A 19,415-nucleotide genomic window follows, 5' to 3' on the forward strand; every position below is an offset into this window, starting at 1 on the left:
GTTCTGGTCCCCATTAACCATGAAAAACGAGGGATCCATGTATTTCTTTGATACCTCAAAATACTTCCAAACTGCGGACATGTTGATGGTGAGGCAATGATGTTGCTCCTCAGTGTTTTTTTGATAACGCTATCACAAGAGGACTACAGTTCTTCACACTTTTCTGTGGTAATCTTTCGGCCTTTTAACCGAAAATGCAATTTTAGCTATTTTTGGCCGAAGGTTTTTGCAGCCAAATTTTCGGTGACATCTCACATTCTAATAATTCAGTACACTCAAATGAACTGTTCGGATTAAGCAGTAGATAATAGATGGATGGATACTGTCAAAATTGAATCTCGCAAGATTTCGTGGCACGGACCATTTTAAATGTTAAGAATGTTGAATAATTCTACCAGTGGTTGAGATGCCACCAATTGTTTCAAATTTTATCTTTTTCTTATAGCTGCAGTTGGTCCACCATCCGAAATCAAACTTTTCCCTGGTGGAAATAACATTGAGGTTAATATCTCCCATCCACTGCCACACAAAAAGTTGGGCTTCAACATTGTTTACTGGGAGTATGGTGTTGACAAAAAGGTAGGAACTGTATTTCATATTTCCCAAATCCATACAAACCATATTCATTTTTATTGCACCTTATTGTAACGTTTTTTTTTTTTTTTTTTTTTTTTTTTTTTTTAACACCTTAGTAGTTTTGCTCTAATTTAAATGTTTAAATGTGTTAATTGATTTTGTTCATAACAATACAACAGTAATGGTTGGGTATCGATTAGGTTTACCAGATACCGGTTACTACTCGGTACATTTTTAAATGGGTCCGGTGCTTAAATGATTCTTAAACTGGTACTTTAAATACAACAGAACTGCTACACACTTTTGTTTTTGAATGCAGTATTAACTAAAATTGTATATGTCAAAAATAAAAATATTCATATTTATATCAAATAAAGCAAGTGTAGACAATACAATATACTGGTGGAGGTATTGAATACACAATGAAAAATCTGAAGAAAACGATGAAGGCCCATCACCACAGGTTTTCTGGGTGTTCTGTGGAACTATCTATCTTGGTTTTCTTGAGAGAGTGGGAATGAGTCACTGTGGGATTTTTAAAGCAAGATATAAAAGTATGTTACTATCAACTAGGGCTGCAACTAAAATATGCAATCTGAACATCCCTAAAAAACATAAAAGGGGATCTAAGTACGACAAAAGAATATCTTGTGGAAGCAATGTATTAATGAACAACCATTTATTTATTTGCCACTCTTTATGTCTGCTGTTATTTGCTCCTCCAACGCTCCCAAAAAAGTTTTTAAGTTTTAATACATCTGTTCTATCCTCACTAAAAATATGTTATTTGGCTCATCAGACAGCAAACAATATAATTCAAACTTATAACCTAATGTTGTCCTTACCAGGGAGCAGCTGGATTCAGAGGTTAGACGAGGTATATCGTATTCACTGTTGCCACCAGAGTGCAGTGTATCCTCCAAAATTAATAAAACTAATTACAACACTTTGAAAACAAACCATAACAATGCCATTCTAATCAAACAAATCATTGACACTGAATGTGTGTTTTGTTTAGAGAACATGGAAAACGAGAAGTCACGAGCAGAAATGTGGAAATACAGTGGTATGAAAAAGTATCTGAACCTTTTGGAATTTCTCACATTTCTGCATAAAATCACCATCAAATGTGATCTGATCTTTGTCAAAATCACACAGATGAAAAAAGTGTCTGCTTTAACCAAAACCACACAAACATTGATAGGTTTTCATATTTTGATGAGGATAGCATGCAAACAATGACAGAAGGGGGGAAAAATAAGGAAGTGAACCCTCTGCCAAAGGAGACTCAAAGAGCAACTGAAACCAATTTTTACCAAACATTTTAAGTCAGGTGTGTGCCCAATCACTGATGACTGGTTTAAAGCTGCCCACTACAAAACACACACCTGGTAAGAAACGCCTTGATGAGAAGCATTGTCTGATGTGCATCATGGCTCGGTCAAAGGAGCCGTCTGAAGACCTGTGATTAAGGATTGTTGATTTGTATAAAACTGGGAAAAGATACAAAACCATCTCTAAAAGTCTGGATGTTCATCAATCGACAGTCAGAGAAGTGGTCTATAAATGGAGAGAGTTTGGCACCATTGCTTCTCTCCCAAGGAGTGGCCGTCCACCAAAGATGACGCCAAGAGTTCAGTGCAGAATACTCCAAGAGCTAAAAAAGAACCCTCGAGTGTCTGCTAAAGACTTACAGAAATTACTGGCACAGCCCAATATCTCTGAGCACACATCAACTACTGGACTGTCTCAGGAAATTAGAATACACAATATTCTAATTTTTTGAGACAGTCCTGTGTATATATACAGGACTGTCTCAGGAAATTAGAATACACAATATTCTAATTTTTTGAGACAGTCCTGTGTATATATACAGGACTGTCTCAGGAAATTAGAATACACAATATTCTAATTTCCTGACTGTCTCAGGAAATTACATATAATTACATACAATATTCTAATTTCCTGACTGTCTCAGGAAATTAGAATACACAATATTCTAATTTCCTGAGACAGTCCTGTATATATACACAGGACTGTCTCAAAAAATTAGAATATTGTGTATTCTAATTTCCTGAGACAGTCCAGTATATGTTAAACTATGGCCAAGAATGGTGTTCATATGAGGACTCCACGGAGGAAGCCACTGCTGTCTGAAAAAAAACGTTGTTGCTCGTTTATATAATTAAATATAAAATATTATATAATATTTTGTGGACTGATGAAACCAAAGTTGAATTGTTTGGGAGTAACACACAACGTCATGTGTGGAGGAAAAATGGAACAGCTCACCAACATTAACACCTGATCCCCTCCATGAATCATGGTGGAGGGAGGAGCATCATGATTTGGGGCTGTTTCTTACCTCAGGGCCTCGACAACTTGCAATCATTAATGGAAGAATTGATTCAAAAGTTTTGCAGGAAAACCTGAGGCTGTCTGTCAGACAGTTGAAGCTAAAAAGAGGATGGATGCTGCAACAAGACAATGACCCAAAACACAGAAGTAAATCAACTTCAGAGTGGTTTCAGAAGAACAAAATACACGTTCAGGAGTGGCCAAGTCCAGACTTGAACCCCATTGAGATGCTGTGGCATAACCTAAAGACAGCGATTCATGCCAGACATCCCAGGAATCTGACTGAACTACAGCAGTTTTGGAGAGAAGAATGGGTCAAGATAAGTCCTGATCGATGTGCCAGACTAATCTGCAGCTACAGGTAGCGTCTGGTTGAGGTTATTGCTCCCAAAAGGGGGGTGGGGGGGGCACAAAATATTAAATGTGATGGTTCACTTACTTATTTTCCCCCTTCTGCCATTGTTTGCATACTATCCTAATTAACATATGAAAACCTGTCAATGTTTTGGGGGTTTTAGTTAAAGCAGTCACTGTTTTTTCCATCCGTGGGATTTTGCCAAAGATCAGATCACATTTGATGGTGATTTTTTGCAGAAATGTGAGAAAGTCCAAAAAGTTCAAATACTTTTTCATAACACTGTAAAGCTGAAGTACGCAGGAGACTTGTATATAAATTGGAGCTGAAACGAGTACTCGAGCAACTCGAGTAACTCGAGTTTAAAAACTGATCCGAGTAATTTTATTCACCTCGAGTAATCGTTTATTTTGACAGTTCTAAGCATCACGTTTTGCTCGGACTACTTTCAATGCGGGACAACGCGCTGTCACGTGCGGAGAGAAAGAAGGAAAAAAAAAAAACTTACTGCAGCCGACAGCCGCCACAAACGACGCCGACGTTGCTAAATACTAGCCCGCACGATGCTACATTGGTAACAGGTACCGTCTGATGCGTCTCATAGAGATCACATGTATGTTGAACTAGATGCGAAATGACAGACTCGGCCGCGTCTGGGCAGCGTTAGTAAACAGCCGCCATCTTAAAGCAGTAGAGCGCTAAGCGCAGAGCGCTAATAAATAAGATTAACGTTACTCTCGCTACTAGCTCACGTAACGTTAGCCCTGCGGAGGGCTAGGTTTCAATTAATTATGACCACTGTCGATGCATGGCTAACGTGTCTTACATACAAGCTTTAACATAACATAGCATTGTGGAGTGATGAGAGTGTAAAATGAAAACTTAATCATGCTAACTATCAATTTTAGCTCAGTAGTCATTGCTGGATAAAACACCAAGTAGCACTGGTCCCTAATGTGCTCCAATACAGCCTGTATCATACATTTATTTTGAACACTGCAAAAACTCAAAATCCTATCAGGACTTACAGTTTACACAAACTTAAAACTTAACTAGAACTTAAAAATGGCTTGACACAAAGAGAAATTCAATTGAAACACTTGGGAAAAAATCCTTACTTTTAAGTGATGTGTGTCATCAAGCGTAACAGCATTTTTAGGTAATATATATTTTAATAAGATCTAAAAAAATTTTGAGTGAAAGCAGGGAATTAGTCTTTTTTTTAAAATTCTAGTTACATCTGAGATGCAATTGTTGGCTGTTTTCAACAATATACATAAAAAATAAAGACATTGATTGACTGAAAATGGTTCAAGATTAGATGAAATGTCTTGTTTTCTCATGTATATTTATAATTGCTCTTCACCTAAAAATATATTTGTTTTATCCGATTACTCGATTAATCGATAGAATTTTCAGTCGATTACTCGATTACTAAAATATTCAATACCTGCAGCCCTAATATAAATACAATATTTTTTCTTCTATCACTCTTGGTTTCACTGGATTGTTAAAATGTTCCCATTTTTGGGTCACCCGATTCTACGACATTGACTTTACATTAAGCAGACAAAAAATACCTGACACTGAGCAGAAATACACTATATTTAAAGACCAAATGTGAAGTAAGGTTGGCCAACCATGTTTTTGAATAATATCAACGGCTAAACAATTGTAAGCATATTTTCGTTATTTTTTTTTATTTTTTTTAACACAACCCTTCGAGATTCTTTGTTTAACCCATAGCAACGCCCTTGACAACGAAAATGCTTTTCTTCGACAATCTTCGGAAATGACGTCACACCGAGAACTGCTAGGGAAGTCCGCCATACACACAGTATTGTTGCATTGCTTTTCGGTAAGATGCCACGGCGGTGTGTGGCAATGTATTGTTCTCAATTTAAAGAAAAGTTGTATGAGTGGCTGAAGGATAGCAGGGCACGTAAATGGACATCTTTTGTTCGCACTAAGCGAATGAATTTCACGCCATCATCGAGTCGTGTTCTCTGCTACAAAGACTTCGAAGATGCCTGCTTCCTCAACCGGTCTGCTTATGATCAAGGATTTCCCCAAAAATAAGTGTGATTTTTGGATAGATGACTGATGACTTTGTCAAAGCAGAGCTGCCAACTGTTGTGGAACAGTGCTTAATTTGGAAGTGCACCTGAACTGCACTTAACATTACTCTTGTTTTGGTCACGTGACGCGGGAGTGTGATAGAGAGGCACAGGCTTTATCTATCGCTCCGCACAGTCTGCCGAGAGCTCCAAGCTGTGTTCGTACTGTTAGCTCCATGTGTTAATAAAGAAACAAAGTTGTCAGCATGTCGTTTTTTCGATACCTTTGTCGACAAAAAGCTCATACTAAGACACTATGCACGATCCGTTTAAGAGACGCTGGGACTGGAGACCTGTGAGTAGTAGGAGGCGAGGGGGAGATGAGCGAGAAGCAAAAGTTTGCGGTCGAATGTGGCGGCAGTCCGCTATTACTGTTTTCTTATTGTTGCCACAATAAAGTGGAGAAAGCCATCAACGACTCATCTCCTTCTTTTCCACCAACGGTTTTATATGATTATTTTATATGCACGAGAGCTGCCGGATCTGCCAAAATGACCATGAAGTCTGATTATTAATAATTTTTTTTAACAATCTCATCAGATAGACAAAAACAAAATTATGTGCAAATGCCTGCATCTTCAAATCATGAAAATAATAACGGCCTATATTTTACCAATCTTGTAATCTCGATGGGTCTTGTCGCCATTCCATGTCAGGTAGTCTAGGCACATTGTTTGCATCCTGATAAGCGTCTGGCTAATACATGTTAGGTCCAACATGAAATTCCAACCTCCTCTTCTTCCTCCAAGTCTTCAAAAACATGGATCTCCTCCGTTGCGCTTGATCTATTGCTTATATCGCTGTTTGAATCAATGTTTGAAGGGCTTTGTATGGCGGCTGTATGGAGCGCTGCCATCGCTGTTCTCGGTGTGACGTATCACTTCCGGGTTGGTCCCCTTTCAGGTTCGAACTTCGGAAACGCGATTATTTTGTCAAATATACAACATATAAATTATTTTTTCATGCTTTATTTGTTGGACATTGTTTAATTACTTTAATTGTGACCCTATTTGGCATGCTATGAAATTACTTCACATTTGGTCTTTAATACATAGTAGCCCTTGATTTATTGTGTTTTGGCACTGGACTCGCTACTAAAGACATCGGTTTATGATGGATTTTCTCATAGGGAGGTCTTGTAGCTAATAGCGAGTCCATGTTGTTTTGTTGTATCAATATGTTATCGTAAAAGTGTACCTTCACAATCTGAATAACATTTTACTGACTGTCATGGACGAAATTATTGGCACCCCTGGAATTTTTCCAGAAAATGCACAGTTTCTCCCAGACATTAACGCGATCACAAAGGTTTTTAGTATGAATGTGTTTATTTTTTGGAATTTGCATTGGAAAAACACAAGAAAACTGTTCTCTTCAAAATGTATACAATTTTACACCGAATGCAAACAATGGGCTGGACAAAATTGTTGGTACCTTCAACTCAATAGACCCTACTCACATGACGTCACAACCACGCCTCCGCACCATATTGTCCGTCTACTCGTCGTGTTGACGCATTACCGCTACGTAAATTCCTCCTATTATGGCGTGTTTTTCTGCTCGTTAACATTAATAATCAAAATGGTGAAGGCGTGTGTGGCGGTTGGTTGCAATAACAGAGAAGATAGACGGAGAGACTTGAAGTTCTACCGTATTCCGAGAGACCCGGAGAGGAGAGCGAGATGGACTGCTGCAATTCGACGAGAAAACTGGGCACCAAACGTATATTTAGAGGGTTTTGGGCTGACAACCACAATTAAGATCATTGTGAGGCTAATCGCCGACAATATACAGTTTCAAATTCAAAATGCTTTTTTCTTCCACCATCATTACATTTTGAATAATATTTAGCTGGTACCAAGTGAAAGAAGCTGGCCTCGTCTACGGATCATCAGTTAAACAGGTGTGTCCAAACCTTTTGCAAAGGGGGCCAGATTTGGTGTAGTAAAAATGCGGGGGGCTACCTTGGCTGATTTACATAGAACAATATATTTAAACACATTTTAGCAAGCCCTTCTGTGTGTCACATTTGCTTTGTTATTTTTTTTAATTCATAATTTCAACAGTCTCGTCTTTGTGGCGTTCTCTTTCGACACTCGGGCCCTTGCGAAATACTGCTGCTGTGAAATTAAACTACCTTCAAGTTGCTATAATTTCTCGCTGCGTATCTTCCCTGTAATGTTGTCGTACATGTCAGCGTGTCTTGTTCGGTAATATCATTATCGCGTCAAATTGAACTCTTTGAAAACAGCGACTGTCTCTTTGCAAATGAGGCAGACACAGTTGTTGCGTGTTTTATTGAATAGTCCCAATATCCACCTATCCTTGAAGCGTCGGCCATCGCAGTCAACTTTTTTTTTTTAATTTATTGTCACCATTTTAGAAAATTGGAAGTAAAGGGTCACACGGGGTAATGTTGCTTACAGTGCTGCTCTTAAAGTTTTTCAAACTTTCGTGAGAATAGGCTGATTTTGTGTGGACAAGATAGTTGTAGATAATCAGGGTAGCAGATGTCAGGCAGAGGGGGCAAAGACAGTGGGTCGAAAAATATCTGTTTAGGCATCAAATATGGATCTGGCGAATGGATAGACAGAAGCTTTTCCACATAACGCCTTTTATGCAACGCATCCAATGAGTTTACAGTGTCTGAAAGCACCGGGGCTTCCATGAATTGCACTATAAATTGCACGACAAATTGAAACCATTGAGAATACGGATAAACAAAGACGGACAATATGGCGGCCGGATACAGCGACACGTCATTCTGTGACGTTGGTGAGTAGGGTCTATATTTGGTTGCGTATCCTTTTGGAAGAAACGAGAAAGCAATCGGTTCCTATGACCATCAACAAGTTTTGTGTACCTCTCAGATGGAATTTTGGACCAGTCTTCTTTTGCAAACTGTACCAGACAACGGCAATTTTGAGATCTCTCCATATGTGTTCAATGAGATTTAGATCCGGACACATCGATGGCCACCCCAGAATTCTCCAGCGTATATTTTGGGTCATTGTCCTGTTGAATCACCCATGACCTCTGACGAAGACCGTTTTCTGCCACTACATTCCACATTGCGGCCCAAAACATTTTGATCATCCCCAGGTAGCAAGTACCCATTGGACCGCCACGATGTTTGACTATAGGCACTGTTTGCTCTTCTTTGTGGGCCTAATTTTTTCTGGCACTGAGTGCCTTGGCAAGAAGTACAAGTAGTCATGAAATATGGAGACTATCAAAATGTTTTGAGCCGGAATGTAGGGTGTAGTGTCAGAAAACTGGGTCTGCGTCAGCGGTCATGAGAGTTCCAACAGGACATTGACCTAAGACATACCTCAAATAGAATCAAGAAATAGTTGGAGACCAGTGCACAGTGCCAGAAAAAAATTAGGCCTACAAAGAAAAGAACACAATGCCTATAGTCAAACATGGTGTAGGTCCAATGATGTATTGGGGTTGTTTTGCTACCTCTGGCACTGGGTGCCTTGACAGTGTCCAAAGAGTCATGAAATATGGAGACTATCAAAATATTTTGGGCCGCAATGTAGGATATAGTCTCAGAAAACTGGGTCTGTGTCAGAGGTCATGGATGTTCCAACAGGACAATGACCCAAAACATACCTCAAATAGCACCAAGAAATGGTTGGAGACAAAACGCTGGAGAATTCTGAGTTGGCCATCGATGAGTCCGGATCTAAATCATATTGAACACTATGGAGAGATCTCAAAATTGCTGTTGCAAGAAGGCACCCTTCAAATCTGAGTGATCTGGAACAGTTCACAAAAGAAGAGTGATCTAAAATTTCATCTGAGAGGTGCATGAAAGTTGTTGATGGTTATAGGAAGCGATTGCTTTCTCTTATTTCTTCTAAAGGATGAGCAACCAAATATTGAGTTGAGGGTACCAACAATTTTGTCCAGCCCATTGTTTGCATTCAGTGTAAAATTGTGTACATTTTCGCTTTTCTCTTCAGATATTTTGCATTTTTCCAATGCAAATCCAAAAAAAACACATTCATACTGAAAACTTTTTTGATCACGTTTAAAGATGTCCCGATGGATCGGGTCCGATCACGTCATTTTCAAAGTATCGGAATCGGCAAAAAAAATATAGGACGTGCCTTTTTTTTTAATATATATACAGTATATTTTCAAATTAAATCATTTTCTAAATGTATTTAACGTTACAGACAAAATGTCTTCCACTCATCCAGAGTCTTTAGTTTTGGCTTAAAGTAGGGCTAACAAATTTTTCGCGTTAACGGTGGTAATTATTTTTTTTTATTAATCGCGTTAAAATATTTAATGCAATTAGCGCATGCGCTGCACGACTCACTCACACATTGTCGCGTTCAATCTAAAATGGCACCGTTTTACCTATATATAGAGCTAAAAGGTAGCGTAAAATGAGTAGAGTGAATTTTGGCAGTCTTTGGAGCCTTTTTTTAATTGGCTAAAGCCTTACATTCCCTCTCTCAACAATTAGAAATATCGTGGGAAGCAATGTGGGGAGGAAAGGTAGTAGTTGATCTTTTTCTTAACACCCTATGTTATTTTCCAACGCAGAGAAGATATGTCAATTGGTGCCACTACGCACAGTCATGGTTGCACTTCCCATCATGCATTTGGGCAGAACAGTCAAATGGCTACAGTATCATTTACTGAAAGCTCAACAAATACACTAGATGGCAATATTTAGTCACAATATACAAAGTCACATTTATCCTTTAAGAATTATAAGTCTTTCTATCCGTGGATCCCTCTCACAGAAAGAATGTTAATAATGTAAATGCCATCTTGAGGATTTATTGTCATAATAAACAAATACAGTACTTATGTACTGTATGTTGAATGTATATATTCGTCCGAGTTTTATTCATTTTTTTCTGAATGCATTGCCAAAATGTATGTGATCGGGAAAAATTATCGGGAATGATTGGAATTGAATCGGGAGCAAAAAAAAAAGCAATCGGATCTGGAAATATCAGCATCGGCAGATACTCAAACTAAAACGAAAGAGAGTGATCTAAAATTTCCTATCGATCGGATCCGGAGCAAAAAAAACATGATCGGAACAACCCTAATTACATTAATATCTGGGAGAAACTATTCTGTTTTCTGGAAAAAATCCAGGGGTGCCAATAATTTCGTCCATTATGACAGTATAAATACATGGTCAGTTTCACATGAAGATTACCGAAATTATTTCATTTTGTCAAATGGCATAATATTGAGAGAGTCGATTTCTTATAGAATTTTAGATAGTCTTCCAGTTTAAAAAAAAATGCATTAATTAAGTTAGAGTATTATTTCTTTTAAGCTGCAAGACTTGGATCAAAACCTTACATCTTTAAAGGGATCCACGGATAGAAAGACATGTGGTTCTTAAAAGATAAATGTTACGACGAGTTATAATAATGATATTAAAACCCCTCTTAATGTTTTCGTTTTAATAAAATTTGTAAAATAATTTCAACTAACAGGTTGCCATTGTTGACATCGCAGGGCAGTGACGTCACAAGGCCACGCTGCTGGACTTCCACCATGTCACTGTAGTATGTGAATTAGTATTTGTTGATAATAAAGTTAATAAAAAGGTCACTCTTTAACAGCATTAACATGCTCTCTGTTCTGCCCTTCCAATTTGAACCGGAGTGGAACATTAATGTGAAGGACAGCAAAATGACCAGAAAAAAACGTGATGAGTCGAGTAGCGTTCATGAGCTGCCTTGTGCTTTACATATGATTTGGGTATACAGTGAGACACAGCAGTTTGATTATATTTGCTGATAGCCCGGAGCCGTTCATCGCAACGCACGAAAACGTTTGCCTCTACCAACACTTCTAATGGCGTTTTACCTTATTTTTGTCACGTAAAAGCAGATGTCCAGATTGTTGATCATCCTGCCGGTTGCTTCCCGGCGACACGAAAAACGAATAAATGTATTAATGCCAAACAGATTACAATGACGCAGTTTTTTTGCACATTGAGAGCTAAGAGGCAGAGAAAGGCGAGTGGACACAGGCGTTCATTGGACTGTGCCGTTTATTGGCATAAGCTTCGGCAACTCCTTCACAACAAACGTAAGTATCATTTAGTGAAAGCACAACAAAAATAATATTCCTATCTCTCAAAAAAAAATAATGTTCATAAAAAGAAAAGCGCTTCAATCTGTATTAATGCGGCCATATTCTCACACAGTTAAACAACAATGCAAAGATAACTTGCATTCCCAATCAAAATAGCTATGCAAAATACACTTGCTCAGACTTTGGTCAAACTCTATTCAAACATTTCTTTTAGCTCTCGTTTAGCTCAGCAAATACACTGGATGGCAATATTAGTCACAACTCACAATATACAAACTATCAGAGCTCTCGTACATTGTGAAGCCAGCACTTAAATGACTGTGAAGAACAATGGATGGACCCAGTAAACAGGGAACTACAGCGTCATTCGAGGGACAAAACACACTCATTGGCTTAATTTCTAAGTAATTTATAACTCGCCATTGACACCTTGTGGTGTATTTCAATCACTACCTTACATAATTAAAGACAATGTGGAAGAACGGCAGGGAGCCAATGTGACGTCACCGCTCGGCGACGTCAATGGCGAGCTACTAGTTTATTTTTTGATAGAAAATTTTGCAAATTTTATTAAAACGAAAACATTAAGAGGGGTTTTGATATTGAATTACTCTAACTTGTACCAACATTTAACTTTGAAGAACTACAAGTCTTTCTAGCCATGGATCCCTTTAAGAACACAGATGGGGTTGCAGCAGCTCTCAGCTTTGCTTTGTCAGGTCAAGTCACATTTATTAATATAGCCATTCATCACAAGAGAGTCTGAGTTTTGGTGCCCAACCCTAAGTGAAGTGATGTTTTTTGTTCAGTGATTATGAGAGAAAACACAGTTAAGTTTGTGCGTTAGTATTGTAGTGGGGTCAGGGGGCACCATTTGACTTTACATCTTAGAGAAGCGAGCTTAAATAGGGTTGCAGAGGCTGTGATGGTATTTCAGGCCCAGTCATGTTCATTTATTTAGCCCTTAATTGCAAAAGAGTCTCATAGTGCTTCGCAGCCCACAGTTGACAAAAATAACAACATCACCTAATCTAAACACCCCAGTCAGGCAAGGAAAAACTTAATCCATATTGGGTGGGGGTCTGCTGGCTTAAAGATGTACCAGAGAAGAAGCGATTATCCTTTCAGGACACCTAAAATATGTAAAATGGGCAATATTGAAAAATGCACTCCAATGTACCTAAAACAATATGAGAGTCCATCCAACAAGCTGAAGCACAGTATATATATCAGGGAAAACAAATATCCTTCCTTATGACCTGATGCAGGACTTTCCTAAACAATGCGTCTGGGGGAAGAAGTGTGGTTCTGATCTTTACTTGGTTTGTAGTGCTGAGTTAATACAGCAGCTTTGGTTGTTGCCACCTAGCCCCCACTCCCAGCAAGGTAGAGGAAATGTCCTGAATATACAATAAAACGTACTGTGGATGAATTGCGTCCATCTTTCTTTCAGGACCTACAACCCCAAATTAGCGAAACCAAGACGGGTGAAAGGGTGATTTTGCAAGGCCTGAAATCTTGGACACGGTACTGTGTTCGGATCCAGTCGTATTATGAACCCTACAAAAAGAGAAGCAAATTTTCCTTACCCTATTGCATTCAGACACAAGGTAACTAATTCTTTTTTTTATTTTTATTTTTTAACTATTACATATGAACTATTATGTGTCAATGTTCTATTGAGGCAAACGTGAAATATGTTAATCTTTAAATTTGGACTGAACGAATTAAGGAAAAAAAAAAACTGCAATTGCAATTTTTCGCCCAATATGGGCTCTTTGCACAGAACTCCGTGATGTCACGTCTCCTCTAAATTTGGATGCTCACTTATTTCAAGTTATTGGTTTCTTCACTCCGCTGCAATTCATATTCTTAAGGTTACAGCCGAGTTTGAGCTGTCATAAATAAGAATTTATTCGATTTGTTCCAAGAACAACACAAACAAATGTATGAATATTGGCTTTAGCCCGCCACACAGCTTAGCGTCAATGCTAGCGTGGCACACTCCTCAGCCCTCATTCAATGCTTGCAAATTAGACAAGTTTGAGGAGGCGGTAATGTGCCATTTAGTTGGTTTGTAAACTACCAATTGACCCCACAGAAGAGATCCCCAAAGAAGATTCAAGGGGTATAGGTGGAGGGAGGGAAGGTGAGAGGTGGAAACCTCAGTCTTTATGACGTACTGTAGGAAAGTCACAGAAGTATGAAACTGCTCTTTCTAACCTCTGCTTTTGGAAAAGGGGTCAAAGAACAAAATTAAGGGAATATTTTCTTGATGGGGGTTTTGGATTTTCCATCATCAAAGAGTGTCAATACAGTGGTACCTCTACATTCGCAGTTAATTCGTTCCAGGACCTGGTTTGTAAGTCGAAATAATCATATGGCGAGCGGGATTTTTCCATAAGAATGCATCATAATTCGATTAATTCATTCCACAGCCCAAAAACATATGCTAAATCCTTAATAAATACTGGAGGTACAATTACACTTATAGTCGTATGAAAAAGTATCTGAACCTTTTGGAATTTCTCACGTTTCTGCATAAAATCACCATCAAATGTGATCTGATCTTTGTCAAAACCACACAGATGTACAAACAGTACATTACAGTACAATCTCATCTTGTCGGACTTGTTTAACGTCACGACAGCGCTATTTTTCTGTTAGTTTTGAGCGTTGCTTTCACGTTGGGAAGCTACGGTGCCCCTGAAGTGCCAAACATAATGGCAAATCGAAAGACACTATGGCAAATCGCAAAACACAACGGCAAATTTTATTTAGTTGGAAATCGAGGTTCATATGGACCATGTCCAATATGTATGTCCCATATAAAAATATTCTTTCATAGTGGCAGCCGCGTTCGCGTCTTTGGTAATGCTCATTTTGAAATTCCACGCCAGAAGCGGATTAACCTCCTACTTCATCAGTGCCTACCCTTTCCGGTGGATTCGTCCAATCAGCGATGACTTGCTATTTATTTATTTATTTTTACTGGTACCTACCTCTTCTGGTTCCTTAATGTAATTTCATTTTTTGATCTGTCGTTGTGCGTTTTGAATTGCTTTTTTGTTATGTGATTTGGCGTTTTGTTTTTGAATTTGCCGTTTTGTTTGGCACTTCTGGGCCACCGTAGGAAGCAGGTGGGAACGCAAGTTAACATTTAAGAAGGCAGAGAAACTGTAAATGGCGCACGCTCAGCGATTTTTATTTTCTAATAGTGTTCATAGTTCAACAGTGACAAATTAATAAATGTCAGTTGTAAGAACAATTATGGTGTGATTGGGGTTACCAGAGGGAAGTAATATCGATCTTATTTTTTACTTCATTTTTATTAGTATGACGTATAATGCATGTTTTTAGATAGTTGGGTATTTAGTACAACTTAAAGGGTTAATTCCGCGGAAAATCGGGTAACGTCGCCACTCGTTCGTAACCCGGGGACTACCTGTATGTATGTGTGTGTGTGTGTGTGTATATATACAGTGGGGAGAACAAGTCATTGGCAGTGTATCAAATACTTGTTCTCCCCACTGTATATATATATATACACACACACACACACACACACTCACCGGCCACTTTATTAGGTACACCTGTCCAACTGCTCATTAACACTTAATTTCTAATCAGCCAATCACATGGCGGCAACTCAGTGCATTTAGGCGTGTTGATATGGTTTAAGACAATCTCCTGCAGTTCAAACTGAGCATCAGAATGGGGAAGAAAGGTGATTTGAGTGACTTTGAACGGAGCATGGTTGTTGGTGCCAGAAGGGCTGGTCTGAGTATTTCAGAAACTGCTGATGACGCTTGTGAAGAGTTACAGAAAACGTTTGGCCTCTGTTATTGCCAACGAAGGGTAGATAACAAAGTATTGAGATGAACTTTTGGTATTGACCAAATGCTTATTTTCCACCATGATTTGCAAATAAATTATTTAAAAATCAAACAATATGATTTTCAGTTTTTTTTTTCACATTCTGTCTTTCATGGTTGAGGTTTACCCATGTTGACAATTAGAGGCCTTGCTAATATTTTCAAGTGGGAGAACTTGCACAATTAGTGGTTGACTAAATACTTATTTGCGGCACTGTGTGTGTGTGTGTGTGTGTGTATTTGTAAGAATGATTAATGGCTGTGCAGCTTCAAATGATAACATTTGTGATATGTGATTTGATATTGTATGGAACACATGACAACATAAAGCTCAGTAATCATTTGTTTTTACTTTTGAACAGGCACTATTCCTTGGTGGCAAACATTTGTCTTCTTCCTGGGCTCATTTGTGATAGGTTGTGCAGTTTTCCTGCTCTTCTTGTACATTCTGTTTGTATGTTACAAGATCTTCAAGGCAACATTTTGTCCCTTGATCCAGTTTGCACCATTTTTCCAAAAGGTATGGAGGCACAACTCAAAAACACTATTTTCCCACACAAGATGTGTGTGTGTATAATATATATACTCTCTCTCTCTCTCTCTCTCTCTCTCTCTCTCTCTCTCTCTCTCTCTCTCTCTCTCTCATTTATACATATATATATATATATATATATATATATATATATATATATATATATATATATATATATATATATATATATATATATATATATATATATATATATATATATATATATATATACTGGACTGTCTCAGAAAATTAGAATACACAATATTCTAATTTTCTGAGACAGTCCTGTACATTAATCCACCATTTAAAGCAGGGGTGTCCAAACTTTTTGCAAAGGGGACCAGATTTGGCGTGGTAAAAATGTGGGGGGCCGACCTTGGCTGACGTCCTTTACATAGAACAGTATACAGGACTGTCTCAGAAAATTAGAATATTGTGTATTCTAATTTTCTGAGACAGTCCAGTATATATATATATATATATATATATATATATATATAAAAATGTATTTTACATTTTTCCTTCAATGAGTAGAGATTTGTGTACATCACACTCTAGTTGTTGGGCGCCATTACTGGGGTGTTAACATACCTCTATAACAGGTCAGCGTCAGTTAATGTACATTAGCTGTTGGGTGAGTGTTGCGGTCGGCTTTTATAAATCTGAAATTTGCCTCATTTTGGCTTTTATTGCAAACATGGATGCATGGAGTATTTAGAATCCTGCATCTAAGCAGATTTGTACAAAAGCAAGAATTTAAAATAAAAACCTACCTGGGCAAATGTTGTCAATAATTGTTGTAAAACAATGAAACAAACAACAAAAATGAATGAAATGAACAAGAATCCGACAAAGTACAGGTAGTCTCCGGATTATGACATAAGTGATTTCGACTTTACAACGCTGGAGTTGTAAAGTTGCCATTCTGTCTCCAGTTTTTTTTTTTTTTTTTTGTCGCATAAACAGTACCTAGTATTTCATCCTCCCCTATCAGCGTTGCCGCCGTCCTTTACTTCTTGACGGCCTCAGGTCCCACTTCCTTGTTCTCATGCTGGTGCTGAGGTGGCTTCTCCCCCGGCGCTGACTCGTCTTGTGAGTCCCGATCCAGTTTTTTTGTGTTCAGACAGCGGGCTGGCATTAAGAGAGGGGACGCTAGCAACCTCCCTACTCTTTGCACAGTGCCCTTTTCTCTCAGCAAGCCGACTTACTCTTTTTTTTTTTTACACCCGAATAGTCATTGAATATAAAGGCATTCAACACAATGTACCACACAGTATCTTATTTTTTTATTTTAGCTTACTAATATGACTTATTAAACATGTTTTTGGACAGTTATTTTGAGGTTTAGGGGGTATTTCTGGGTACTTCAAGGGTTAATTCCGACTTAGCGGAAATCCGGGTTACACCACCAGCCTAGGAACGGAACTCGTTTGTGGGATTTGTTTTGCCCATTTTTCAGAAGTCACTCATTTTCATGGCACGGGATTTAAATAGTTGAATAAACATATCAATTGGTCCTCACACAGCCAAGCGGTAAATTTCATTCAAGAGCATAAAATACCGCTTGTAATATGAAGGTTTTTTTTGTCTTATACACTTTCTGACGATGGACTGTTCTGAAGCTAATTAATTTGTGGGAAAATGTGTGAATTGGCAAGGGACACAATTAATTGTTCTAAAAATAGCATAGTTGGATTGGATCTTGGGGAAATAATCACCAATTAAGTATGCTTGTGCCTTTTTGCCCTCCTAGTATCATCTTGAATCCCTTGGATCTGATATTCCTCATCTCCTGTCCATGGGATCTGAAGCTGAACTTTTTTGTGATGTCACAATTTGTCCAAAGCCAATGGAATGTCACAGCCCTTTGTCAAACGCTCCATCGATTTCCCCTTCAGGTGTGCACCAAGATAGCGGGTCAAGGTAATTTTTTTTTTTTTTTTTTTTTTTAAATAATTACCATTTTATAGCTAGATTTACTACCTCATTGCAACACAAATAGGCAATCAAATGAAATGAAGGTTGAAATATTCTCAACTGTATTTTACAAGTGGCAGACCTGGGCTTTCCGTTGGGACTCAGGTAGCCAAATGTAATCTACCTCATGTAACACTTTTACCAAATAATACTGAAGTAGTTCAAGCAGGGCTGTTCCTGACCAATTTGATAACCAAGGCAATGTATCTTTTACATCCATTCAAAAGCGAGATAATTTGTTGGATAACACAAAATGACATCTGCTATAAGCTTTCTTTAAAGCTCATGGCAGTGTCATGTGTCACATAATTAGGATGGTCTAATGACAGTCTTATCGTGCCACTGTCAAGTAAAGTGTTACCAGATACCATAACTGGCCATAAATGAAACAGTTGGAACAGTAACTAAAGAAATAATGAGCACAAAACATGACCTTTTGATTGTTATTTACATCTGTAGCGCTGCAATGCATGCTAGGAGGCATGTTGGACGAAAACAGTGTTGATAGCAGTTGGCAGCAGAGGTTGACTGTCTCCCTAACGGGAGCACTGATGTGCCAGATGTAGCTTCTTGAAGCAATGAAGCTTAGCAGTGAATAGGTTCAAAGCATCATGGTCGTTCATTTGGTCTTGAGAGTCTTATGATGCCTCTGTCAAATAAAGTGTTACCGATTAAATTCTTATTCCATAATACAGTGAGGACAGCTGCGGCCCATAGTCCGGTGCGGCTTATTATGAACAAATGCTTTTTTTGTGTCAAATTTGGTGGGTAGCGGCTAGGCCTGTCGCGATAATAAATTTTAGTGTGCGATAATTATTCTCATAAATTATTGCGATATGCGATATTATTGCGCCCCCCCCCCCCCTCATTTTTTAAAAACAATTTACAATAACACAGTGAGAATACAGTATATATTAATCAGAGGTTGCGCTAGACTTTTTCGTTGTCTGTCATTTTGACTGACAATGTCATAAAAATCCGGTCATAATCTATTTTTACCAGTCACTTACATTTTTAAAATGATAATAATGACATATTCTATAGTATTTAGTTTTCATTCATTTTTAATTAATATTCTGTCCGAATAAGCTTAATGTAGTGGAGAAAACTGGATTCTCGCTGATTCAGGTTGATTTTAGCTGTGTTCACGTCAGTGTGTTGGCCAAACACCACTTAAGGCCCACTCAAAGTAGAGGCAATCACGGCACTTGGACAGGTGGCTGGATTTCTCCTTTTTCTTTAATGCAAATCCTCTTAAATCAACTTTATACAGTCCATTCATCCCAACTGTCCATGTAGATGTGGAAATGGTTATATTCCTGAGTAGGTGTTTGTGGGTATATATATGTGTGTATCTGTGTGTGTGGTTTATCTGTACAAAAGACATGAAAAGAAACAATAAATAAATATACATTGCTTAAATTCAACTTAATTACATTTAAACATGTAGATGGAATATTCGAAGTTAAGCTTGAACTATTTTCTACGCTCCAGCTAAGCACTTCCGGTTTCGGGCACTTATTTTGAAGGCGGATTCA

General features: G+C 38.2%; 1 protein-coding gene across 1 annotated transcript in view; it reads left to right on the forward strand.

Annotated features, from left to right (window-relative positions):
* Nucleotides 1–19,415, forward strand: part of il10rb (interleukin 10 receptor, beta) — a 44,994-nt gene that overhangs the window by 20,257 nt on the left and 5,322 nt on the right. The window contains exons 4-7 of the mRNA XM_057851805.1: nucleotides 446–579; nucleotides 12,947–13,103; nucleotides 15,731–15,888; nucleotides 17,654–17,823. Of these exons, the coding sequence (XP_057707788.1) occupies nucleotides 446–579; nucleotides 12,947–13,103; nucleotides 15,731–15,888; nucleotides 17,654–17,823 (619 nt within the window). The remainder of the gene's footprint in view (nucleotides 1–445; nucleotides 580–12,946; nucleotides 13,104–15,730; nucleotides 15,889–17,653; nucleotides 17,824–19,415) is intronic.

Source organism: Corythoichthys intestinalis, chromosome 12 (genome assembly GCF_030265065.1).
Source record: "Corythoichthys intestinalis isolate RoL2023-P3 chromosome 12, ASM3026506v1, whole genome shotgun sequence".
In the NCBI taxonomy this organism is placed as follows: Eukaryota; Metazoa; Chordata; class Actinopteri; order Syngnathiformes; family Syngnathidae; genus Corythoichthys; species Corythoichthys intestinalis.